This window comes from Acinonyx jubatus, chromosome A1 (genome assembly GCF_027475565.1).
Source record: "Acinonyx jubatus isolate Ajub_Pintada_27869175 chromosome A1, VMU_Ajub_asm_v1.0, whole genome shotgun sequence".
In the NCBI taxonomy this organism is placed as follows: Eukaryota; Metazoa; Chordata; class Mammalia; order Carnivora; family Felidae; genus Acinonyx; species Acinonyx jubatus.
Window position 1 is genome coordinate 210,103,639 of NC_069380.1, and position 23,113 is coordinate 210,126,751.

Below are 23,113 nucleotides of genomic sequence, written 5' to 3' on the forward strand. Positions count from 1 at the left end.
TTGTGGGGGTGCTTTTCCCATACTCTCCCCCCACCCCATCTCTGTCTTCTCTCCACAAGCAAAAATAGCTCCCTGCCCTCCGCGGCTTCTCTCTCCCCCAGTTCACCTCTCCATGTCATGTACCTGCTGAATTCTGTGGTTCATGTTGTGCAGATTGTTGTGTTAATCATCAAATCAGTTTTCTAGGTGTGCAGATGGTTTAGTGTTGATCTGGCTGTATTTCATGGATGTGAGATGCAAAAAAAACTTCCATGCTATTCCGCCATCTCATTCTTTTTTAAAAAAAATCATTATGTCCCCAACATCTAGCAACAAGTACTTAAAACATTTATTGAATTAACAATGAATGATTGCAACCCTTTATACAACATCACATAATCAGCCTTTCAGCACAGAAGGGGGTCTTTTCTGAATTGTGATCTCAATTGTACTTAGAACATTAACAGCCTGGGTGATTTATTTATTTATTTATTTATTTATTTATTTATTTATTTTTTGTGCTGCATTGGGAATCCCATGCTAAGAGGATGGCTTTTTCCTGTCCTACAGACCAGTCTCATGGTCTTTCTCTGCTTCATTGCCTTTCTCACTTTCTTTTTTCTTCTCTTTCTGGCTTCCTCCTGCTTTAACAACCTTCAAGTCACATACACAAGTTGAATTTTGTAGGAGCTTAGGTTTTTTTTCAGTCCATTTTTGAAGTATAATTGACATACAATGTTACATTAGTTTCAGGTGTACTGAAACTACTGATTCCACAGTTCTATACATTACTCAGTACTCACCATGATAACCATATTCACCATCTGTTGCCATACAATTCTATTACAATAGTATCGACTATATTCCATATGCTGTACTTTTCATCTCTGTGACTTATTTATTTTATAACTTGAAGTTTGTACCTCTTAATCTTCTTCATCTCTTCTGCCCACCCCTTAACCACCTCCCCACTGGGAACCACCTCACCTGCCTGCCTGTTTTTAAAGCCAAATGGGATGTCTTTCCTTTAAGAAGTCTCTGTAGTGACAGCTTTGGTCATGGCCACCTCAAGCCTGGAACCAGCACCTCAAGTATTGGAGGTCCCAGGAAATGATACCAAACTGTTGGGTCAGGAAACCAGTAGACATCTAGAAGGAAAAAAGAAGTATACAGTTACAGTAAAAACAGAGCTCCTTATCAGTGATGTCATTCTCCTCAAAGAAATGAGGAATTTTGTGTTTTCCTGATAAATATGAGAAGATCATTAGCTTTGAGGTGACTCACTGAAATACACCCAGAGTGGCATGTTCACTAGGAGACCCCCATGGCATTGCAGGCTGTAAATTATGGTCATTCCTAAGAGGTAACAAGAGAGGTTCTGTCAGCTGTGCAATTACTTTGTTTTGGCAGGACACTTTGGATTCAAGAAAACATTGGCTGGAGTTCAAGGCCAAGATTTTGGATCAGCTGCCACCATAATTTTTCAGAAATGTGATGACTGTACCTCAAGAAATAGTTTCCTAAGTAGGCTGCAGGAATGTCTCTTGTACATGTTTGAAAGGAATGAAGCTCTTGGGGACTTAACAGTAAAGCTGAGTTATCATGGGCTTCTCAAGCAAAGGGTGAGAAGCCCAGATCACATCAGGAATCTTCTTCACCAAATGTAGTGAAGTAATGAGAGAGTGGCTTTAATTGAGATAGGATATGGCTGGACTCTGTATCTTCTACATGATATACAAACACAGCGATATAAAAATCTATCAAGGTTACCCAGATCTCTCTTTGTCATTGAAAGTTCTATGTTAAACTAAACAGCATAAGCTTCTACACTTCTCAGTATCCTGTCTGAATGTAATAATAGTGAAGAGGATAATCATGTGAACATCTAAATGATCCCCAACCCTCTAGAGGGCCAGTAGATGCACTCAGTGTCCATTTCTTGCTTATTCACAGTCCTTCATTTATATATCAGAAAGCATCACTCAGACGAAAATTTCAGGGGGTCATTGCAATTTGAATACGTAAGTCTATGGCTTGACAAGGAGACTATTCCCAGCCCGTTTTTATTTAGCATAACATTGTCTCTAGACAAATACTCTATTATTAACACTACATATTGTGGTTGTCAAGGGAAATATTTACAATGTACCTAAGTTTCTAAGATAGAAAATAAGATAAAATTTGAGTGGTGGGAAATTGGGTGTGAAATTGAAAGTCAAATATTGAGTCAGAAATACCATCACAGAAGCATAGATACGATGCCTACAGAGGAATTGAACATGCTTGGCCAGTGAGGGTAGAAAAAGAAAACACTAGTCCTTTAAGGGCAGTAGCTGGGCCATGCAAATAACAACCTGAAAAGATGAAGCAATCCATTAATTTACTTTCAATTATTACATTCATTTTATTGATTTTATGGAATAAAATTAAGAATATTAAAAGCACTGTCCTATAAGAGAATTAAAAAAATTGCGGTGGGTCTCTGAGAGTTTATATAGGAGGCTGATGCTGGATTCCCCCTTCTATTTAGAAAATTATATTCATTACTCTTGAGGAAGCCTGTAAAATTTCTCTGCTGTACTATGAGTGTGCTTAATTGGTTTTACATCATAAATATAATATTGAAAATGCCACAAGTTAAAGTATTATACAAATGTATGGACTGAGATCTTACTTGGAAAACCTATTATTTTCTATATTTTTCATCATGTTGCCAACTTCCCTATGTGTGCTATGTATGGGTATGTGGTGTGTGAGGGTGGGAGTTGGAAATTTAGGAGGAGATGGGGGTTCTAAGAAGTTCAACAAAAGCAAGGCTTCCAATTATCATATTCCTAAGGGCTCTCAATCTTTTGGACCTCCCCTTCCCATCCCCCAAATTCCAATGTACAAACAAACCTCACTAAAATATCTACGGCTTCTTGTAAAGCAATTTGGGACTCCTAGCTGTGGCCATAAAAGCATTTTTGTCTCTTAGGGATTTCGGTCACAGGAATCAAATCTTTGATCTCTTGGGAGACCCCCAGGGCAGCACTTTCTCCAGAGCCATTAAGCTGGGAGGTTTATACTAATATTCGAGGTTGTTTTTAGAGTCTGAGGTCCTTCATTCTCTAGCATAGGCTAGAGGCTTTTGAAACCCTAGGCTCTAGTGCTGAGCTTACTGTTTATCAACTGTGAGACTTTGAACAGATCATGTAACTTCTCAGAATATCAATTTCTTTTTCTGTGAAAGAGAAGCATCATTGACAGGTTGCATTCTGGGTTCACTTAGTAGGAAGGGGAGAATGGTAAACAGTTGGTATGTTGGTGAGCATTTAACAGCCAGGTCTCTGGAGGGAATGTGCCATGATTTATAGCATTTGTTGATTTCTGTGGTGGAAATACTCATAACATGACCAATTTCTTTATTATTATTATTATTATTATTATTATTATGTAATTTATTGTCAAATTGGTTTCCATACAACACCCAGTGCTCATTGCAACAGGTGCCCTCCTCAATGTTCATCACCCATTTTCCCCTCTTCCCCACCCCCCATCAACACTCAGTTTGTTCTCAGTTTTTAAGAGTCTCTTATGGTTTGCCTCCTTCCCTCTCTGTAACTTTTTTTCCCCTTTCCCCTCCCCCTTGGTCTTTTGTTAAGTTTCTCAGGATCAACATATGAGTGAAAACATAGGGTATCTTTCTCTGCCTGTCTTTCTCTGCCTGACTTATTTCACTTAGCATAACACTCTCCACTTCCATCCATGTTGCTACAAATGGCCAGATTTCATTTTTTCTCATTGTCAAGTAGTATTCCATTGTATATATAAACCACTTCTTCTTTACCCATTCATCAGTTGATGGACATTAGGCTCTTTCCATAATTTGGCTATTGTTGAAAGTGCTGCTATAAACATTGGGGTACAAGTGCCCCTATGCATCAGCACTCCCGTATCCCTTGGGTAAATTCCTAGCAGTGCTTTTGCTGGGTCATAGGGTAGATCTATTTTTAATTTTTTGATGAACCTCCACACTGTTTTCCAGAGTGGCTGCACCAGTTTGCATTCCCACCAACAGTGCAAAAGTGTTCCTGTTTCTCCACATCCTCTCCAGCATCTATAGTCTCCTGATTTGTTCATTTTAGCCACTCTGACTGGCATGAGGTGGTATCTCACTGTGGTTTTGATTTGTATTTCCCTGATGAGGAGCGATGTTGAGCATCTTTTCATGTGCCTGTTGGCCATCTGGATGTCTTCTTTAGAGAAGTGTCTATTCATGTTTTCTGCCCATTTCTTCACTGGATTATTTGTTTTTTGAGTGTGGAGTTTGGTGAGTTCTTTATAGATTTTGGATACTAGCCCTTCATCTGATATGTCCTTTGAAAATATCTTTTCCCATTCCATCAGTTGCCTTTTAGTTTTGTTGATTGTTTCCTTTGCAGTGCTGAAGCTTTTTATCTTCATGAGGTCCTAATAGTTCATTTTTGCTTTTAATCCCCTTGCCTTTGGAGATGTGTCAATTAAGAAATTGCTGTGGCTGAGGTCAGAGAGGTTTTTTTCTGCTTTCTCCTCAAGGGTTTTGATGGTTTCCTGTCTCACATTCAGGTTCTTCATCCATTTTGAGTTTGTTTTTTGTGAATGGTGTAAGAAAGTGGTCTAGTTTCATTCTTCTGCATGTTGCTGTCCAGTTCTACCAGCACCATTTGTTAAAGAGACTGTCTTTTTTCCATTGGATATTCTTTCCTTCTTTGTCAAAGATTAGTTGGCCATACATCTGTGGGTCCAATTCTGGTGTCTGTATTCTATTCCATTGGTCTATGGGTCTGTTTTTGTGCCAATACCATGCTGTCTTGATGATTACAGCTTTGTAGTAGAGGCTAAAGTCTGGTGTTGTGATGCCTTCCACTTTGGTCTTCTTCTTCAATATTACTTTGGCTATTTGGGGTGTTTTGTGGTTCCATACAAATTTTAAGATTGCTTGTTCTAGTTTTGAGAAGAATGCTGGTGCAATTTTGATTGGGATTGCATTGAATGTGTAGATAGCTTTGGGTAGTATTGACATTTTAACAATATTTATTTTTCCAATGTTCATGGAATGCACACTTTCAGATCACAACGCTATTAAACTTGAAATCAATCACAGGAAAAAGTCTGGAAAACCTCCAAAAGCATGGAGGTTAAATAACAACCTACTAAAGAATGAGTGGGTCAACTAGCCAGTTAGAGAAGACATTAGAAAATGTATGGAAACAAATGAAAATGAAAATACAACAATCCAAATGCTTTGGGATGCAGCAAAGGCAGTCCTGAGAGGAAAATACATTGCAATCCAGGCCTATCTCAAGAAACAGAAAAATCCCAAATACAGAATCTAACAGCACACCTAAAGGAAATAGAAGCAGAACAGCAAAAACACCTCAAACCCACCAGAAGAGAAATAATAAAGATCAAAGCAGAAATAAACAGTATAGAATCTAAAAAAAAAAAGTAGGGCAGATCAATGAAACCAAGAGTTGGTGTTTTGAAAAAATAAACAAAATTTATAAACCTCTAGCTAGGCTTCTCAAAAAGAAAAGGGAGAGGACTCAAATAGATAAAGTCACGAATGAAAATGGAATTATTACAACCAACCCCTCAGAAATACAAGCAATTATCAGGGAATACTATGAAAATTATATGCCAACAAACTGGACAACCTGGAAGAAATGGACAAATTCCTAAGCACCCACACACCTTCCAAAACTCAAACAGGAAGAAATAGAAAATTTTAACAGACCCATAATGAGTGAAGAAATTGAATCAGTTATCAAAAATCCAAATAAATAAGAGTCCAGGACCTGATGGCTTCCCTGGGGAATTCTACCAGACATTTAAAGCAGAGATAATACCTATCCTTCTCAAGCTTTTCCAAAAGATAGAAAGGGAAGGGAAACTTCCAGACTCATTCTGTGAAGCCAGCATTACTTTGATTCCTAAACCAGAGAGAGACCCAGCAAAAAAAGAGAACTACAGGCCAATATCCCTGATGAATATGGATGCAAAAATTCTCAACAAGATACTAGCAAATCGAATTCAACAGCATGTGAAAAGAATTATTCACCATGACCAAGTGGGATTCATTCTTAGACTGCAGGGCTGGTTCAGTACTTGCAAATCAATCAATGTGATATATCACATTAGTAAAAGAAAAGATAAGAACCATATGATCCTGTCAATCAATGCAGAAAAAGCATTTGACAAAATTCAACATCCTTTCTTAAAAGAAAAAGAAACCCTCGATAAAGTCGGGATAGAAGGAACATACTTAAACGTCATAAAAGCCATTTATGAAAAGCCCACAGCTAATATCGTCCTCAATGGGGAAAAACTGAGAGCTTTCCCCCTGAGATCAGGGACACGACAGGGCTGTCCACTCTCATCGCTGTTGTTTAACATAGTGTTGGAAGTTCTAGCATCAGCAATCAGACAACAAAAGAAAACCAAAGCCATCAAAATTGGCAAAGATGAAGTCAAGCTTTCACTTTTTGCAGATGACATGACATTATTATGGAAAACCCGATAGACTCCACCAAAAGTCTCCTAGAACTGATACATGAATTTAGCACAGTCGCAGGATACAAAATCAATGTACAGAAATCAGTTGCATTTTTATACACTAATAATGAAGCAACAGAAAGACAAATAAAGAAACTGATCTCATTCACAATTGCACCAAGAATCATAAAATACCTAGGAATGAACTTAACCAAAGATGTTAAAATCTGTATGCTGAAAACCATAGAAAACTTATGTAGGAAATTGAAAAAGATAAAAAGAAATGGAAAAACATGACCAATTTCAAGCTGATGTCACTGAATGTGGAGCTAAGGAGAGATGTACAGTGTGTTACGTGATTATTTTATATTTCCATACAGATACCTTACAGATAGAATAGATGTAAATACTCTCAAATGCATAGAAAATAGCAAAATAATTTGAAAGTGAAATTTTGAGTATTTATTACCATTGTTTTTAATAAAATGAATTTAATTGTAAGCTTATATAACTTAGCTTTGAAGAATGACTTTGTTAACCAGCTCACAAAGTTTCTGAAACTATAATAAATTGTTTTCACAAGCTAGTACAAACAACTCCAGCACAACTCCACACATATTTTCTTTATATGACAGAGATGAACCAGAGAATGACAATTAATTCTTAAATAAGATCTAAGAAAGCTTTTGGGCCAAGGCTTACTTGAATGAGAAGATACAGGATCTTGGATGGGTAGAAATTAAGAATAAAATGCAAAAAAAGCATCCAGACTAATATACAGGGTTTTGGCTTCGGGGGGTTTTCTTTTTTTCTCTTAAGTCAAAGCAGCTAGAAAAAGCTTAAAGTAAGAAAAAAAAAATGTTTCAAAAAAGAAAAAAAATGTTTCAGTGTGCTTTTCTGGAGGATACACTAAGTAAGAAACACAAATACCATATGATTTCACTCATAATCTAACAAGCAAAACAAATGAATAAACAGACAAAAAGCGTTATCTGACCTGTAAATTCAGAGAACAAACTGATGGTTGTCACAGGAAATGGGGGTAAAGGGATGAGCAAAATGGGTGAAGAGGAGTGGGAAACACCAGCTTCCAGTTATGGAATGAGTGAGTCACAGGAATAAAAGGCATAGCACAGAGAATATAGTCAATGATACTGTGGCGATGTTGTATGGGGACAAACGGGGACTACTTGGGGTGAACACAACATAAGATATAGAAAGGTTGAATCACTATGCAGTAGGCCTGAAACTAATGCAACATTGTGTGTCAACTATACTCAAATTTTTCAAGAAAAAAATTTTAAGCAGATAGAAAATGCTTAATAGAGTAAGAAAAAAATGTTTCAGCATGATCGTTTCAAGTGTATTGTTGCATTATTATCACTATCACTATTGTTGTTATTATAATAAGCCGATAATTAGTGCTCTGTTTCACTATAGGAGCTGCCTGTTAACTAAAAGTTTAATTAGTGCTCTGTTTCACTATAGGAGCTGCCTGTTAACTAAAAGTTTAACACTGGAGGCTGGTTTTAAGAAACAGTTATGAAAACCTTTGAAGAGGCATGAGATGTCTATTTTGCCAGTAGTTTTGGTTTAAAAATAGCCTGTTAATCACTCAACTAGTCAGAATGTGAGAGATCTCTCAAGGAAGACAAAGATAAACTATTAGGAATCTGGGGTGGACACAAGTTTGTGTGGCCTCTAATAGAATCAGCCAGCAAAGATTTACTAAACAGATGGATATCTCTAAGACACTGAGATACAACAAGGGGGAAGCGTGGCCCAGGATCTATTCTCAGGTTACAGTGAATAAACAAGCAGACATTATGTAATCCCATCAGACAACAGACTAATGTCTCCAGACTGATGGATTTCATAATTTCAACTATCATTTACCAATGTTTAATTCTGTCAAGTAAAGACATAAAAGCGGGGGGTGGGGGGACCACTGTTATCACTACCATTTGATGATAGAAAATGTATTCTCACAGCTCAGACACAAAATCATAGTTGTAATCTCACGGGGAAAAAAAAGCCAAACAAAGCTTTATATATTCAGTCAATTAGTGTTTATGAACATTTCCCTATTATTGTCCTTATTTTTCTTATTAAAGCACAAACTGCTAACACTTCCTGGACAGACAACCATCCTGAAGATGTGACATGGAAACCTCTGAGCAGCAGTCCTAAATTCTGCTGTAAAGGTAGCATCTTTTTCTTATCATCACGATCAATGTCTGATAGGGCAGTATGCGACAGAGGATTAAAGGTGAGAGGGTCTTTGAGGGTCATCTAGGTATACTTAGGGTGTGAACAACACTAATCTCATGTTGTTACTGTGGCCACTGCCGTATTTCACTCCCTGGCTTTGTCATCTCCTGGCTGGGTGACCAGGGCAAGGTGTAAGACTCTGTCTCAGAGATGATCGCAGTGCCTGCCTCACAGGGCTGTGGCAGGGACTGCATGAGATAGTTTGGCCCTGGAGGGTCCTGGGAAGTTTGATGCCACCAGTGTGAGCCATCATTGCTTCTCTCTGCTGGGAACCTCCCACCCACAACGTTGTGCACACCTCAGGGTCCTCATCTATGAAATGAAGTTAAGGACTAGATAGAATCTACCACACACAAGGTCACATACAAGAAAGATCCCAGGGCCACAGTTATGGGCCAATCTTGACACTAGGAGCCCAAGAACTTGAGGTGCTAAAATAGTAGCAACCCCATTTGTTGACCTGCCACTGCATATCAGGAACCACTTGAACCCTTCAAATGACTTATTATTCTCCTAATTGTACCAAGGGGCAAACTGAGGCAAACAAAGTCCTGTGGTTTGCTGAGACCCCCACAGCTAGTTTACAAAAACACAGAGATTTAAGCAGGCCATTTGAGAAAATCTAAGTTTTAACAAAATTTCACAAAGCAGAAACATCATGGAGTATTAACCTTACAAAAACTATACAGAGTTTCTTTGGGTAATAATTCCCCTGGTGCAGGAAATGTTTTATTTTGGAATACTTAGTACTTGACAAAGAAGATAAAAGGAAAGAAAAGTTTCAGGGAATTCTTTGAAGACCAGCAGTGTGGAAGTTATAATGTTAAAAGGATAAATAAGGTGGCGACTGAAGAGATGGGACAAAGCTACAAGGTTGTTCAAAACAGACAGAGTGCAAGCCCCAAAACCTGATGTAAATTAGTGAAGAACGCTGGATGTAAAAACACTGGGAGTGGAGGGCTCCCAGCAAATTAGAGAGTATTTGCCCCATCAAAGGCATTAAAATTCCTTTTTTTTCTTTCTGCAAACACTAGCTGTCCAAACAGAATGCATCTGCAGAGACTCCAATCATAATCACTGAGACAATAAATGCCCCAGAATGAGGGAGAGCTCACCTGAAGCCAGGGTGGCCGGGGAGGTCTGCAGAGCAGCAGGTATGAACCATCGGGTGAAAAACAGACCCGACTAGAAAGCCAAGGGTTTTCCCGGCAGGAGGAACAAAAGGGATAAAAAGTTGCAGTCAGGAAAGTGTGAGGAATGTTTTGTGTGTGACAAGGAAATCAGTTTGAGGAAGTCAAATTCAGCACAATTTGAACCTAAGGACCTGCCACTAGTAAGACAGTAAAGCCAGACTGAGGGTGTAGAGCTGTGAACACCAGAGGCGGGTGTGGAATCTGATGGGGAAGAGGGAAGCTCATTAGAGGTTACTGAGCAAGACAGTGACGTTGTCAAAGCAGCATCTTAGGAAGACCAACATGGCGGCAGTGAAAAGAAGGAGGAAAAGGGGGGAGTTGAGGAGTTGGGAGGCTGCTCTCCACTACTTTGAGGCTGAGGTGATAAAGGCCTTGTTTGGTGGCAGAGAAGATGGACAGGGAGAGATGGATGAGAATCTGACTGGATGTGAAAGGTGATAAAAAGGAAGCCAGGTCTACTTACAGAAGATGAAAAATGACCACTCTACTGGCCTAAGTGGTTTGGCATGGTCATTGTCTAGAAACAGCCTGACTTCAAACCCCAGCTCTGCTACTTGGTAGCTGGGAGGACTTGGGCAAGTTACTTAACCTTTCTGTGCCTCCATTTACACACTTTTAAAGTGACCGTAGTCGAACTTCATAAGAGTGACACATGGATAGTGTGTCATAGGAACTTCATAGGAGTGACACTGACACATTGTTCAGAAAATGAACCTATTTAAGGTGCTCAGCCCATTTATGGTGCTTAACCCATTTAAGGTGCATAGGTCTCTTGGCATGCAAAGAGCTCTCAATAGCTCACTACTGTTACTGAACTGAGAAGGGCACAGACTCTTTCTCATTCTTCATTAAATACTGAGAACAGTTATGAGGGGCATACAGTTAAGACACCAGGTGACAAGTTTCATTTAGTTAGTCTTTTGTTGGATTTTTTCCTAAAAGCATAAAATACCTTTGACACCACCCAGGACGCTCCTGCTGGAGGAGCACAAATCTCTCCTGCATAGCTGGTTCTTTTTCAAACCCTCCATGGAGAGCACCCAGCACTGGCCACCACACTACAGGATAAGGAGGGGGTGACACAGCCTGGAATGCAGTCTCCCAGACCTGTCTTACTTGACCCTCATTCTGAACTATCGGAAGCCCTTCTGGAAGAGAGGTGTTGTCTCTATTCTGGTCTCTGGTGTCCCTGGGCCTGGGAGGTACCCCTATAGGTATTAGGAACTTCAGGGCTTTGATGCAATCATCTTCTACCAGCCTGCCTGATGCCTGGTCTCTCTTGGCCCACTGGAGTAGCAGTGGAATAAGAATCCCTTTTGTCTACACTATGCAATCTCCCCACCCACCCACTAACACCTTTATGAGGTGCTGCAAAATCCCAGAATTCCCAGGAGAGACTTGGACTGAGGTCAGGCACTGGTGGGAAAGATGTTCTTCGGGACCCATGAGGGTCTTTTATATTGGGGGGAGGGCAGGCATTGCTCTGACAGATGACAGCTGATAGCATGATTGCCCCAGGGTAATGACGTCCAGGGAGCAGTTCTTAGGAATGCTAGGTTCTTCAGTTCTTAGAGGTTCTGATAAGCCAGGGCAAGAAAGCAGGTGTGTGACAGTGCTGATGCGCTAGGCCAGCAGGCGCCTCCACCCCGAGGAGAAAGCAGATTTGAATGAAACTTCTCTGGCCCTCTGAGGGCTGTCACTGGCCCACACTGGCCCTTGTCTGGCCCCTTTGGATGGGGGCCAATGTACAGAAGAGGGACCTCTTCCTCCTTACTGTCATCTCTTCCTACAGCAGGGCAGGGCTACTTGTCACCAAGCCAAATTGTCTTGAAAGGCCTCAAAAATGACAAGCTGGGGGCTTTGTCCCCTTATCCAGGGCAACAGGAGAGTATCGTAATTGTCCTACTGAATGCTTCACTCTATGCCAGGCAGGGTTCTAAGTTTTAAGCCTTCACAGCAGTTGTGAGGTTGGGACTATGACAATCCCACTCACCACAGGGTGCAAGTCACAAGAACGGAGCCGGGTTATAACCTGGCTCCAACAGTGTCCTCATCTATGAAATGGGAATGATACAGCTTCAGCAGCTAACGATGCTCAGGGATGCACAAAGCCTGCAAATGGAATTCTTTTCCTTACTTCTAGTTTGGTGTTAATAGATGATTTTTTAAATTGCTATTCTTTAAAAAAAACACAGCCATTGGTACCTCTCCTATTAGTAGTCCTATTTCTGTCAACTCCAGAAGCCCATGATTTAGCATTAGGGAAAGAGTGTGGTACTAAATCAATGGTGTTTGGAGCTCCGTAGAGCTCCTCTGGAGAACATAGCCCCCACTAGCCACAGTGATGAAGCATATTTGGCCATTCGTGGGAAGTTGCATATGCATGAAGAAGTTCAGAGAGGGAGGAGGAGGTAATACACAAGATGGAGATTCAAGAAGGCCCAGGTCCCCAGGGTGGTCCCCAGGGTGATATGGGAAAACACTAGGAATACTCTGTACATTATGGAGTGAATATTTGTATTCCCCCCTAAAATTCATATGTTGAAGTTCAAATCCCCCGGTGTGGCTCTATTTGGAAATGAGGTCACAAGGGTGGGGGTCTGATCTAATAGGATTAGTGTCCTTATAAGAAGAGACACCAGAGAGGCGCCTGGGTGGCTCGGTCGGTTACACCTGACTTCGGCTCAGGTCATGATCTCGTGGTTCGTGGGTTCGAGCCCCACATTGGGTTCTGTGCTAACAGCTCAGAGCCTGGAGCCTGTTTCAGATTCTGTGTCTCCCTCTCTCTCTGCCCCTCCCTCGCTCACACTCTGTCTCTGTCTCAAAAATAAATAAACATTAAAAAATAATTTAAAAAAGAACAAACATGAGAGAGCCCCTCTCCCTCTCTACTTGTCTACCTCTCTATTTCTATCTCTATCATTGCATTACCTGCCCCACACACACCCATTCCTGGGATTGGTAAGTAATAAATGTGACTTTACTCCCTCTCTGTGAGTATATTGAAACTGTGCCTTCAATCAAAATAACCCCAGGGTTCTTACTTCCCCAAAGTGCGAGCTCTGATGCTAAGGGAGCTAGCTGCCAACCCTGTGTAGGTGCCTTGTGCCTCCTCATTCATCAGATCAGATTCTGCATGTTGTCAATTCAGCACACTAGCTCCAGCTTCCCAACATTTCTATCTGCCTATCTCCCTGTGCACACATGCACCCAGGAAAGGACATGTGAGGATACGGCAAGAAGACGGCCATCTATAAGCCGAGAAGCCCTCGCCAGGAACCACATTGGGAGACATCTTGATCTTGGCCTTGCAGCCTCCATAACTGTGAGAAATAAATTTGTTGGTTCAGACCCCCAGTCTTTGGTATTTTTGGTATGACAGCCTGAGTGGACTAAGACAGCCTGTGTTTCCTGGAGGTTTCCTGGCCCCACCCTTCATTTCTGGCTTGCCCTTCCACACCCTTCCCCCAGCCCCCACTCCAACCTCCAGCCCAGAATCAGCATCCGGCTCAGAATCCTCTCAAACGCGAGCCCCCAGTATGAGTGGCATTCGTGGTGCTGTCAGGGGACTCCATGGCAGTGGTAGGAGCAGGAAGACCAGGGAAATCACTATGTGGTGCTCTGGCTTAAAACAAACCATAAGTAATTTTCCAGGTAATGAAGCAGCTTTTTACAACCTTGAGGAAACTAGAGATGCTTAAATCTCCTCAGTCTAATGAGTACACCAGAACCTGAAGAACTCTCTAGTGACAAAACTGACTTGGGACCTCTTCAAACTGGGCAATAGGAGTCAGTGAGGCCAACTGTGTAGCTGTGTGGTGTTCTCAAGCTGTAGAGATGCAGGTAATAGGATTTCTGAAGGGTTCTTCCCTTACCCTCCAATTCAAGGCTCACCACTCATTATAATATATTGTTTTCTTAGGGCACCTGGGTGGCTTAGTTGGTTGAGCATCCAACTCTTGATTTTGGCTTGGGTCATGATCCCTGTGTTGTGGGATCAAGCCCTGTGTCAGGCTGCACGCTGAGCATGGAGACTTCTTGGGACACTCTCTCCCTCTGCCCCTCTCCCCGACTCATGCTATCTCTCTTTCTATATATAACAAAATATAAAAAAGTAAAATAATAGTAATTTTTTTTCTTATTTCTATAAATTTCCCTTTGCTGGGCAGAAATTCTTGAGTTCTTTCATGGGTACCATTCAAGCAGTACAATTCATCACATCTACTAATTGATCTTTACTTAAACTCCCCCTAGGAAAACAAAGTCCCCAGAGAATATGGATATGTGCAGTGTATGTTGGTTGAATTATAAACAGGAAAAAGTTTCTGTGGGATGTATTTTTAATGAGAACACCATTGTTATAGTGTGAGCATGTGGCATTCTTGCTTAATAGAAACATTTACAAGAACATACATATTTATATCCAAACACCAAATGAAGTAGATACTCTAAATGACCAGTTTGCACCAGAAATAAAAATATATTATACAAAACAGGGGTTATATCCACAGTCATTAACTTTCATTTTCCACACAAAACAATAAATTAAATCACATTATATGCAGATAGTTCTACTTACATTAGAATAATAAATTGTATGTAGCTTGTGCAGCTCTTATTTTACTTTTCTACCACCCTCATGGTAGATTTACATTGGTTGGTAGTCCTATATTTAAGATAACAATGAGTAATAAATGGCCCAGAAGGCAAAGGCTACAAAAGCAATCCTCCACAGTGTCTGTTCCATGTCCTCTTGGTTTCAACCATTCACCACACACAGGACACAAAGCTCAGATTCCCAGGACCCAGCAAAAAAGTCTGCAAACTCACAGCATCTGCATGTTATTGGGAGCGCCTTATCACTGTCTTATAAGTAAGACACACCACACTGAACTTTGTCAGATGTCGGCATTAAATAATAAATAGAGTATCTGGTTTTGAAATCCAAATTTTCCTCTTTCTCAACATTTTCTGCCCAATTATTGTATGACAGCTTTGTTCCCCTAGCAAACAAAATTTGGTAGTCTATGTTATGATTTACACCCTTGGTGGAAGGGCCCTTTATTCCTATGCATAAAATTTAGATCTTTAAACATGTGAATCAAAGCAACAGCATCTCTGCTAACTCTTAATTTTGCTTGTTCAAATCTTTCCCCTAGAAATCATTCCACACCTGATACATCAAAGAGCTATTATAACATACAGATTTTTACTTCCGAGACTCAGCTCCCATTGAAACCCTTTCACCGTGTTTGAAGTAGTTTACAACATGAACATTAACAGCATCAGCTGGTTTAGAATTGCTTTCCCTTTGGTATGAATTAACGTTAGTGGTTAATGAAAAATTTGAACAAACTCCAATCCAGCACTCTTTGAAAGTCATTTTAATCCTAGAGTCTAGCTGTGGGATATGCCTGCAAGAGACATTTGTGAGATCTACATGCTGAAAACCAAAGCCAGGCTTGTTGGAATATACGCACATCACAGGCTTGAACTGCCCCGAGAGCATGTGTGGTCAAGTCAGCATAGGGTTCGATCCAAAGCCAGCTACATTCTTATAGGCAGCACTGTTTTCTCTTCTTTCCCTCTGAGGAAGTGCAGAGGTCCTACTCAAGTCTCTACCTGCATGGGCAAGATGCCGATGCATCTTTGGAGCCATGATGGATGGTGGAGGGGTGGGCAGAGGGAGTAGGGGAGAAAGGGGTGGTAAAGACAGTGGCAGCTTGCAATGCCACCCTCTTCTGTTTCTTTCGGAGGATCAAACTCTTGACTTTTCTTGCTGGGTGTGTCCCAAGCTTCTTGCTGAGTCTGGCTATTGAAGATGGGCTAAACTACTGGGTATTCTGTAGTTTAAAGATCAACTGAAAAGGAAACAGATCCTTCTGAACAGCACCTTCTCATTTCCTATGCTTCTGCACTGCCCCCAAAACATATTCCATGTTTTCAGACAGTTTCAGTTTGTTCCAGTGAAGAAGAAATTCAGCCCATTTTCAGCTTCTCCATGAAGCACTAACCAACAGGGCATAACTAAACAAAACCCATGAAATACAGATCGAGAGGCCTGATTTTGGTTGGTGTTTGGCTTTATCCTGTATCCACTCAGGATCTGGGTTCTTTGTGTCCCAAGAAACATAGGTCCGCATTCCTTTCAATTTATAAACACCCCCTTAATACTGGTGGTATAATATTTTACTTGGCGTCCTAAACAGACTTCCACAAATAGCCCAGTATACTCACTCACAAGAAGGTGGTGATGCCACAGAAACGACTTTCTGAATTGTCACTGTATGAGGTCTATACAATAGCTTTAATTTCCCTGCCAATGGCATATCTTACACTTCCAAAATCAGTACCAACCAGAAGGAAAGTGGTAAATTAGGGAAAAGGGGGACACAGGTACCTGGAATAAGCTAACTCTAGAAGCCTGTGAGTTAAAGTAAAAATCTGAATTTTAGAGAAGAGGAGAAACGGGCATTATCTTTCCATGCCTTTCTCTTCTCCCTCCACTAAATATAGCATCTGAAATGTAAAAAAAAAAAATAAATAAAAAAATAACCAAACTATTTTAAAGCCTATGGAACCATGTATGTAGTTCAGGAAAGGGACAAGCTGACAGTTCGGAGAAATGTAATGCTGTAGGGGCTTCCTCATGGAATCTGTGATCAGCCTGGGGGAAAATATGCACTCTATACAGAAATTTCTTTCTGGATAGAAATGATCATCTGGAGAAGGCTTTTATTTTTGAGTCCGGGGGGGGAAAATCCCTAAGAAGGTGACAATGATGACCATAAAACCTATACTTATTTCCAACACCATAAGTATATACAGAAAGTATATACTCATTCTGACCTATATAAACATCAGCTTGTTTGTCCGGATGAAAAATACTGATGAAGTTTCCCTTTTGAAATCTGAACACCCTAGATTTCAGGGTAAAAATTTATAGAGTGATTTAAGAACTAAAGCCTTACTCATTTTACTGTATGATATGTGGCTTCTGGTGGAGTATGAATGACTAGTTGTCAAAGGTGCTGTTTAGCACTTAGGAACTTAAATCCCAAATTATAATTTCCAGAGGTCTTAACCCAGGGTAAGCTTGGGCCAAACATCTATACTTTTAGCAAAGTTTTCCAACATAATAGAGTTTTCAAAACTTAACAGAGTTTTGGTAACACATGGATGATTTCAAGGAGGAAAGAAGTGAAACCAGACATGTAAAGAAGCAATCAGAAAGAACTGCTTTAAGATTGGAAGAGAATGGCATGCACATACGAGAAACCTCATGATTTGTTCCGCCACATTTAAAAGACTCAAAATCTCAATTCTACCATTTTATCTGGGTGTAAAATATTAAGTTTAGAACTATTCTACTACTTGAAGTAGAAATAAAAGATATTTGCTTTAAAAATGTTAGAGTTAATGGGCCCCTATATAAATTCCAGAAAGGTTAGAAACATTTATACCCAAAGACTACAACCAGGTAGAGTGATTTTTCCCCTGTAATAAGCACATAGGCTTGAAATTTAATTTTTTTTTACGAACACGAGATGGTATAAAATGAATATCTCTAAAATACATTGAAAATATCATTGAAAAATAAAAATTAGAGAGAAATAAGCTCTCAATTCACGAAAATAAGATAGACGCAAACCTTCCATTATGTTTTCACTTTAAGGAGTCCTGAGCTGTTAAATGTTTTGCTTTTCTAGATTATACCTCCCAAACTCTCTTCCTACATTGGAATTTCTGGAGCTTGCATTTCTTGCCTTCTTTTTCCATCTTTTTTTGAAGTCAGCACTTTTTCCTTCACATCCACTATGGAGAACTACAGTATAGTCATTTCGGTTGATCATAGCTCATTCTGTTATGTGCTCTCCAACTGCCTGAATCCTATTTTTTAAACGTGGAGGGAAAATATGCCTTATACAGAAATAATTCATTCACTGAAATAATCCATTGGCCGGTTGAAGTAGGAGTGACAGAGGCAGACTCCTCCTGGGAAGCAACCTCGGCCAGCTTCCAAGACACACAGCTTTCACTCTCTCCGCCTCCACTATTACCTGTGTCAACTACGACCTCCATCACTACCAAGGAATTATTCTAACTCCTCTATTTTCCTCTCTATACATGGTCTTTTATAGTCATTAAGATAATTTTTAAAACTATTTTCCAGATGTTCAAAATGTTATTGAGGAAAGCCCCTAGTGACATAATTACAAGATGGTACACTAATCTGGCAACTTCCTATTCTTCTCTCACTGTTTTCTCCATAAATTATAAGCAAAAATGGCAACCTGAGTTTAAACCTCTGTGCAGAGTATTGGGTGCAAAGTAGGTATTCGGCAAATACCTATTCAACTCTGTTCAAATCCCTTACATATACACCCATAACCCACCATTACACGGGTTATTAGCGGATGACTATTAAGCTTTGTGGAATCAACTAAAAAGGAATATAAAAGCTATCTAGATTCCCTCTTTTAACCAAAACATCACTGAATTTTAGTAAAACGTCATGTGTGCATTTTTTAAATTTATCATCTCTGTGCTTACTGTTAAATTCTAATACTCTTTATAAAGTTGTTCTTGAGGGAAAAGGCTGCCTTAAACCATACTTAATTCCAATAAATTCCACCCTTTATCTTGAAACTCATCATTTGACCAGAACCGGAAGAGGTCCATCCTGAAAATAACTTGCATTTAAAACAGGTAAATTGTTGTTGTATGGAAACCAATTTGACAATAAATTTCATATTAAAAAAATAATAATAAAAAATAAAACAGGTAAATTGTTATACTCCTGTAGAGTCTGTGATCTGAATACAATTCTAGGTCTCTGTAATTAAAGCAGCAATTGGCATTTGGCTATAACCAAGGGCAAGAGGGAAACAGAGAAAAAGAGAAGCATCTTTCATCATCGTTGTTTTGTGGTACACTTTACCCATGCTTTTAAAATATAAGTGAAATTCAATCTTCAAAATGAAAAAATAGACACATTTTCTAATAGCAAAATATAAGATTAAAAATACCTAAAAATAAAATGTTAGTGTGAAATAGGGTTTTTTTACATTAAAAAATGAAACATTTTAGATTTGCCTTTCTTATATAAATCCTCTTATCTTATTAATAGTTACAACTTTCCAGAATAGCTTTTATGAGACACTGAAGGAGACAGGCAGGAAATCCTTTTTCAAGATATGACATCAGGACCTGAATATATACATTGGACAGAGCATTCCTCAACCTCAAATCCATCCAGCAGCACTAGAAAAAGGAATGCTGTATTTCCAACCTTGAGATTTTTCATTACATTTTCTTCTTTTTGGATGTTAAATTCTTTCCAAGAATATTCTACTTTAAAAATGATTTTATTCTAGCTATAAAACATTTCATTTAAGAAAACCACACATTGTAGCCTTATGTGAAATGTCCCCAAAAGCCATCAAGATATGGAGACATTGCATTTTCAAAACATAAATCTAATCATAGGCCCTGAAACAGTATGACTATTTAAACAGAGTGATGTTATATTCTCATATTTGTTTGTCATGAGATGAAAGGCCAGGAGGCATATGGTGATTAATAACAGTTCCTGAGCTTCTAAAGAAATTATACAACAAAATGACTAACTGCTTAAAAGAATGAGTTCTTCAAGAGCGCCCCTTCTGTTCCATTGATGTCTTTCATCCCATCTATCTCCTTAAAGAATCTCAGGGCAAAAGAAAAGGCTTTCTTTTAAGCCACTGAAAAATGGGATCTGATGGAATCTTCCCGTAACTCTCGATGTTTTCCAACATTACTTTCTTCTTGCTGGCTTCTCCTCTCAATGGTTATTCTGTATTTCTTCCTGGGTAAAGGGAAAGTGAATGCAGTAATAAAACCTCAGTTGGCTACAAAATACTATGGTTTCTCTTACAAAGAATGCCCTCAAGGGACATCTGGGTTTGGGTTGATAAATGAGAAGTGACAGAATATGAAACCCTGGTCAGAGATTAAAGCTGTGTGCCCCAAGGCATTATGCACTTCTTCAAGGAGGAAAATTGGCATGCTTTCTGAAATGCCATAGAACAAACCTCCCCCTTTTTCCCTGGGTGCCTTGTGGGTTAAGTCTTGTCTGTTCTGCCACAGAAGCTCTCCCTAACTCCCAGGATGTGCCCTAGATAAAGATCAGACTAAGTATACTGTGACCAAAGGAACAGGAATACAATTGTTCCCACAAAGAATCACATACACCCAGAGTTAAATTTCCATACAGAAATGAAGAAATCTTGGTCTAATGACATGAGAATAATCCACAAACTCAATCACCAAAGATTACAAAGGAATGAATCGCCCTCACCATTTGGGACTATCAGTATCTTGAACACACATAAATATTACAAGTTTACAAGCTTTGGGGCTTAACCACAGTGATAATTAAGCACATGGATTCTCCAAACTGAGCACACACCAGCCTGAGAGTGTAGATTAAGGGCCACCTCCTCCTCTTCAGAAGGTGAACTCAGACACCTATTTCTGAATTGGAGGAAGCTTAAGAATAGGGAAGTTGTTTCTCCTTTGTCTACATTCCCTCTCTACTTACACATTTGGTGGGTAGTAGGAATTTGTGCCAGAATATTTGTGATCAAAGGATAGCAGTGGCTCTGTGGCCGACAGGGGGATGCAACAGAAAGCCTGACCCACTACCCAGTATGCTAACCCACTGATCACCAAACCACCAGGGTCACAAAGACCATCACAGAAGAACAGCTTAGTTCTTTTAACCACCATGCTTTGGGGGTAAGAGCAAGATATAGACAAGTCATAGGGAGGACTGTGCAAAGGCAAGTGACAAGGGCAATAAAGGAGAGTGAATTTTAAAACTTGATAAAAACAGTTCTCACCTGAAAAAGTAGAAGGCCATTAACAAACCAGCTCCTAGTAAGGCCCCCACAACAATTCCTGTCACTGCCGATTCTTCTAGACCACCTGCTTAAAAAAGAAACATAGATAATCAGAGTTCATTTTGAGAAACAGAAATGTCTCAAGTTTCATTCACTGGAAGGTGTATCTCAATTTCCCACTTGAGGCAAATTTTCCCTTTTTTTAAGAAAGATTTTCTAGGGGATCCTGCACCTTCATTTGTTTGCTAAGCGCAAAGCTTCAGAAGCATTTAAGAAAGGACCAGATGGACGAACATACCACTCGAAAAGAGTGAGAACAATGAGAAAAAGCAGGTTCCAAAAGTATCTGAGGAGCACAAGGACTGAAGTTTTAGACACATCCACACTGAGTTCATAGTCAGAGAAGACAACTGGACAGACCATGGGACTGACCCAGCACATCTTACTTTCACAGATGGATGATGACACTTCAAAGTGCTAGAAGATTTGGTGAAAAATGCACTGGGTTAATATTCTGTTTTTAGATGTTCTCTCACCAGAGCCAGAGTTTCATGTCAAAATGTCCTATATAGCTTTGCAAAGATGGGAATAACAACTTGAAACAATCAAATTCAGTAGTGTCCCAGTTATTATATAAACATGACAAAAAGCTAGCTTTATATAAACAGTATAGTGTCAGCCTTTAATGCATTATCTCATTTAATCCTCTGAACAGCTCTAAGAGTTGGGCGCATTTTTTTCATTTTACATATGGGAACACTGAGTTTTAAAGAGGTAAAGGAATATTCCTAGGGTCACAAAACCAGTAAGTGACAAGGGTGGGATTTCAAACCCATGTCCAGTAACTCCAGAGAATGTTCTTAACACACTTCTGCCCTACTCCTCCCTGTAATTATTGCATATACATAAATAACATGGTTTGAAGGCTGGACCCAAAATAATAAGCATAAATACATTAGCCTAAAGTGACCAACTGGCCTGAAAGATCAATATTCACTTGGTTCTCCCTCACTAGCTTATCAAGGGTCTCTCTAAAGCAATGATTTCCAACAGTCTCCTATTTGTAAGCTCCTTATAAGAATGTCCACTTGTGGGGCCCCTGGGTGGCTCAGTCCATTAAGTGTCCGACTTCAGCTCAGGTCATGATCTCGCATTTCATGAGTTTAAGCCCTGCATCGGCTCTGTGCTGACAGCTCAGAGCCGGGAGCCTGCTTTGGATTCTGTGTCTCCCCCTCTCTCTGCCCCTCCCCTGCTTGTGCTCTCTGTCTCTCAAAAAATGAATAAATGTTAAAAAATTAAAAAAAAAAAAAAAGAATGTCCATTTGCTGGGGCACCTGGGTGGCTCAGTCAGGTAAGCATCTGACTTTGGTTCAGGTCATGATCTCATGATTCATGGGTTCAAGCCCCACATCAGGCTCTGTGCTCTGTGTCTCCTTCTCTCTCTGCCCTTCACCCACTCGTGCTCTCTCTCTCTCTCTCAAAAATAAATAAACACTAAAAAATTTTAATTAAAAATAAAAGAATGTCCACTTGCTTCTATCTTTATGACAAGGCTTCTCATGAATAATATATTTTACACTTATTTGCTAATTTGTAAATTTGGGAGTGTTTAAGTCTGAGGGGTAGGAAGGTACCAACAAACTCTGAAGATCAGACTGAGACTTGCTACACATTTACTATTTGATCTTTTTATTTTCCCCAACTAGCAAGGCCAGATGCTAAGAGATTATACATAGTAAGAGATGGAGTAATAGGGAGAAGTCATCTAGCATTTTGGGAAAAGATGAAAGAGAAGAAAGACCTAGAAACCTCTGGTGAAGGTGGGGTGCCAGTTCGTGAACTGTTCCCCTGGGTTTTACCACATCGGAAAAAGAAAGCTGAACGTTCAGAACATGAGCTCCTAGAGAACATCTGTCTTTTAAACTTGCATAACACTGACATTAAAGATGGTGAAACACAGCACAAGTTAAGTCTCTAAACTTACATGATTTGCAAGGAGAGCTGTTTGTGTGCTCCACGATTCTGGTTTCATCTATTCTCAGTTTTAAAGGTCCCCAAGGATATTTGACATTCGGCCGCATTTCAAAACGACCTTCTTTTCCAAAGTAATCACCAATAACCTACGTAAAAGCAGAAAACATGCAAACTGAAAGGTCGAAGTTATCTGTTTCCAAAGGAGGCATAGGGTGGGCTCCCCTGTGACACTGACTATAATGATGTGTTTTTGTGGACTTTGTAAGTCAGGATTTGTGGTCACTGATGGTGCTTTCA

General features: G+C 39.8%; 1 protein-coding gene across 4 annotated transcripts in view; it reads right to left on the reverse strand.

Annotated features, from left to right (window-relative positions):
- Positions 1 to 330: 330 nt before the first annotated feature.
- NPR3 (natriuretic peptide receptor 3) overlaps positions 331 to 23,113 on the reverse strand; it is a 91,924-nt gene continuing 69,141 nt past the window's right edge. Inside the window, exons 6-8 of one of the 4 annotated variants that reach the window (XM_053201678.1) lie at positions 22,827 to 22,962; positions 20,843 to 20,927; positions 331 to 1,127 (exon numbers count right to left, since the gene is read on the reverse strand). In XM_053201678.1, coding sequence (XP_053057653.1) covers positions 1,109 to 1,127; positions 20,843 to 20,927; positions 22,827 to 22,962 — 240 coding nt within the window. In that variant the 3' untranslated portion in view covers positions 331 to 1,108. Of the gene's footprint in view, positions 1,128 to 14,281; positions 19,807 to 20,842; positions 20,931 to 22,826; positions 22,963 to 23,113 lie in introns of those variants that run through there. The other 3 variants (XM_053201674.1, XM_027075099.2, XM_027075096.2) reach the window with 3 other exon arrangements.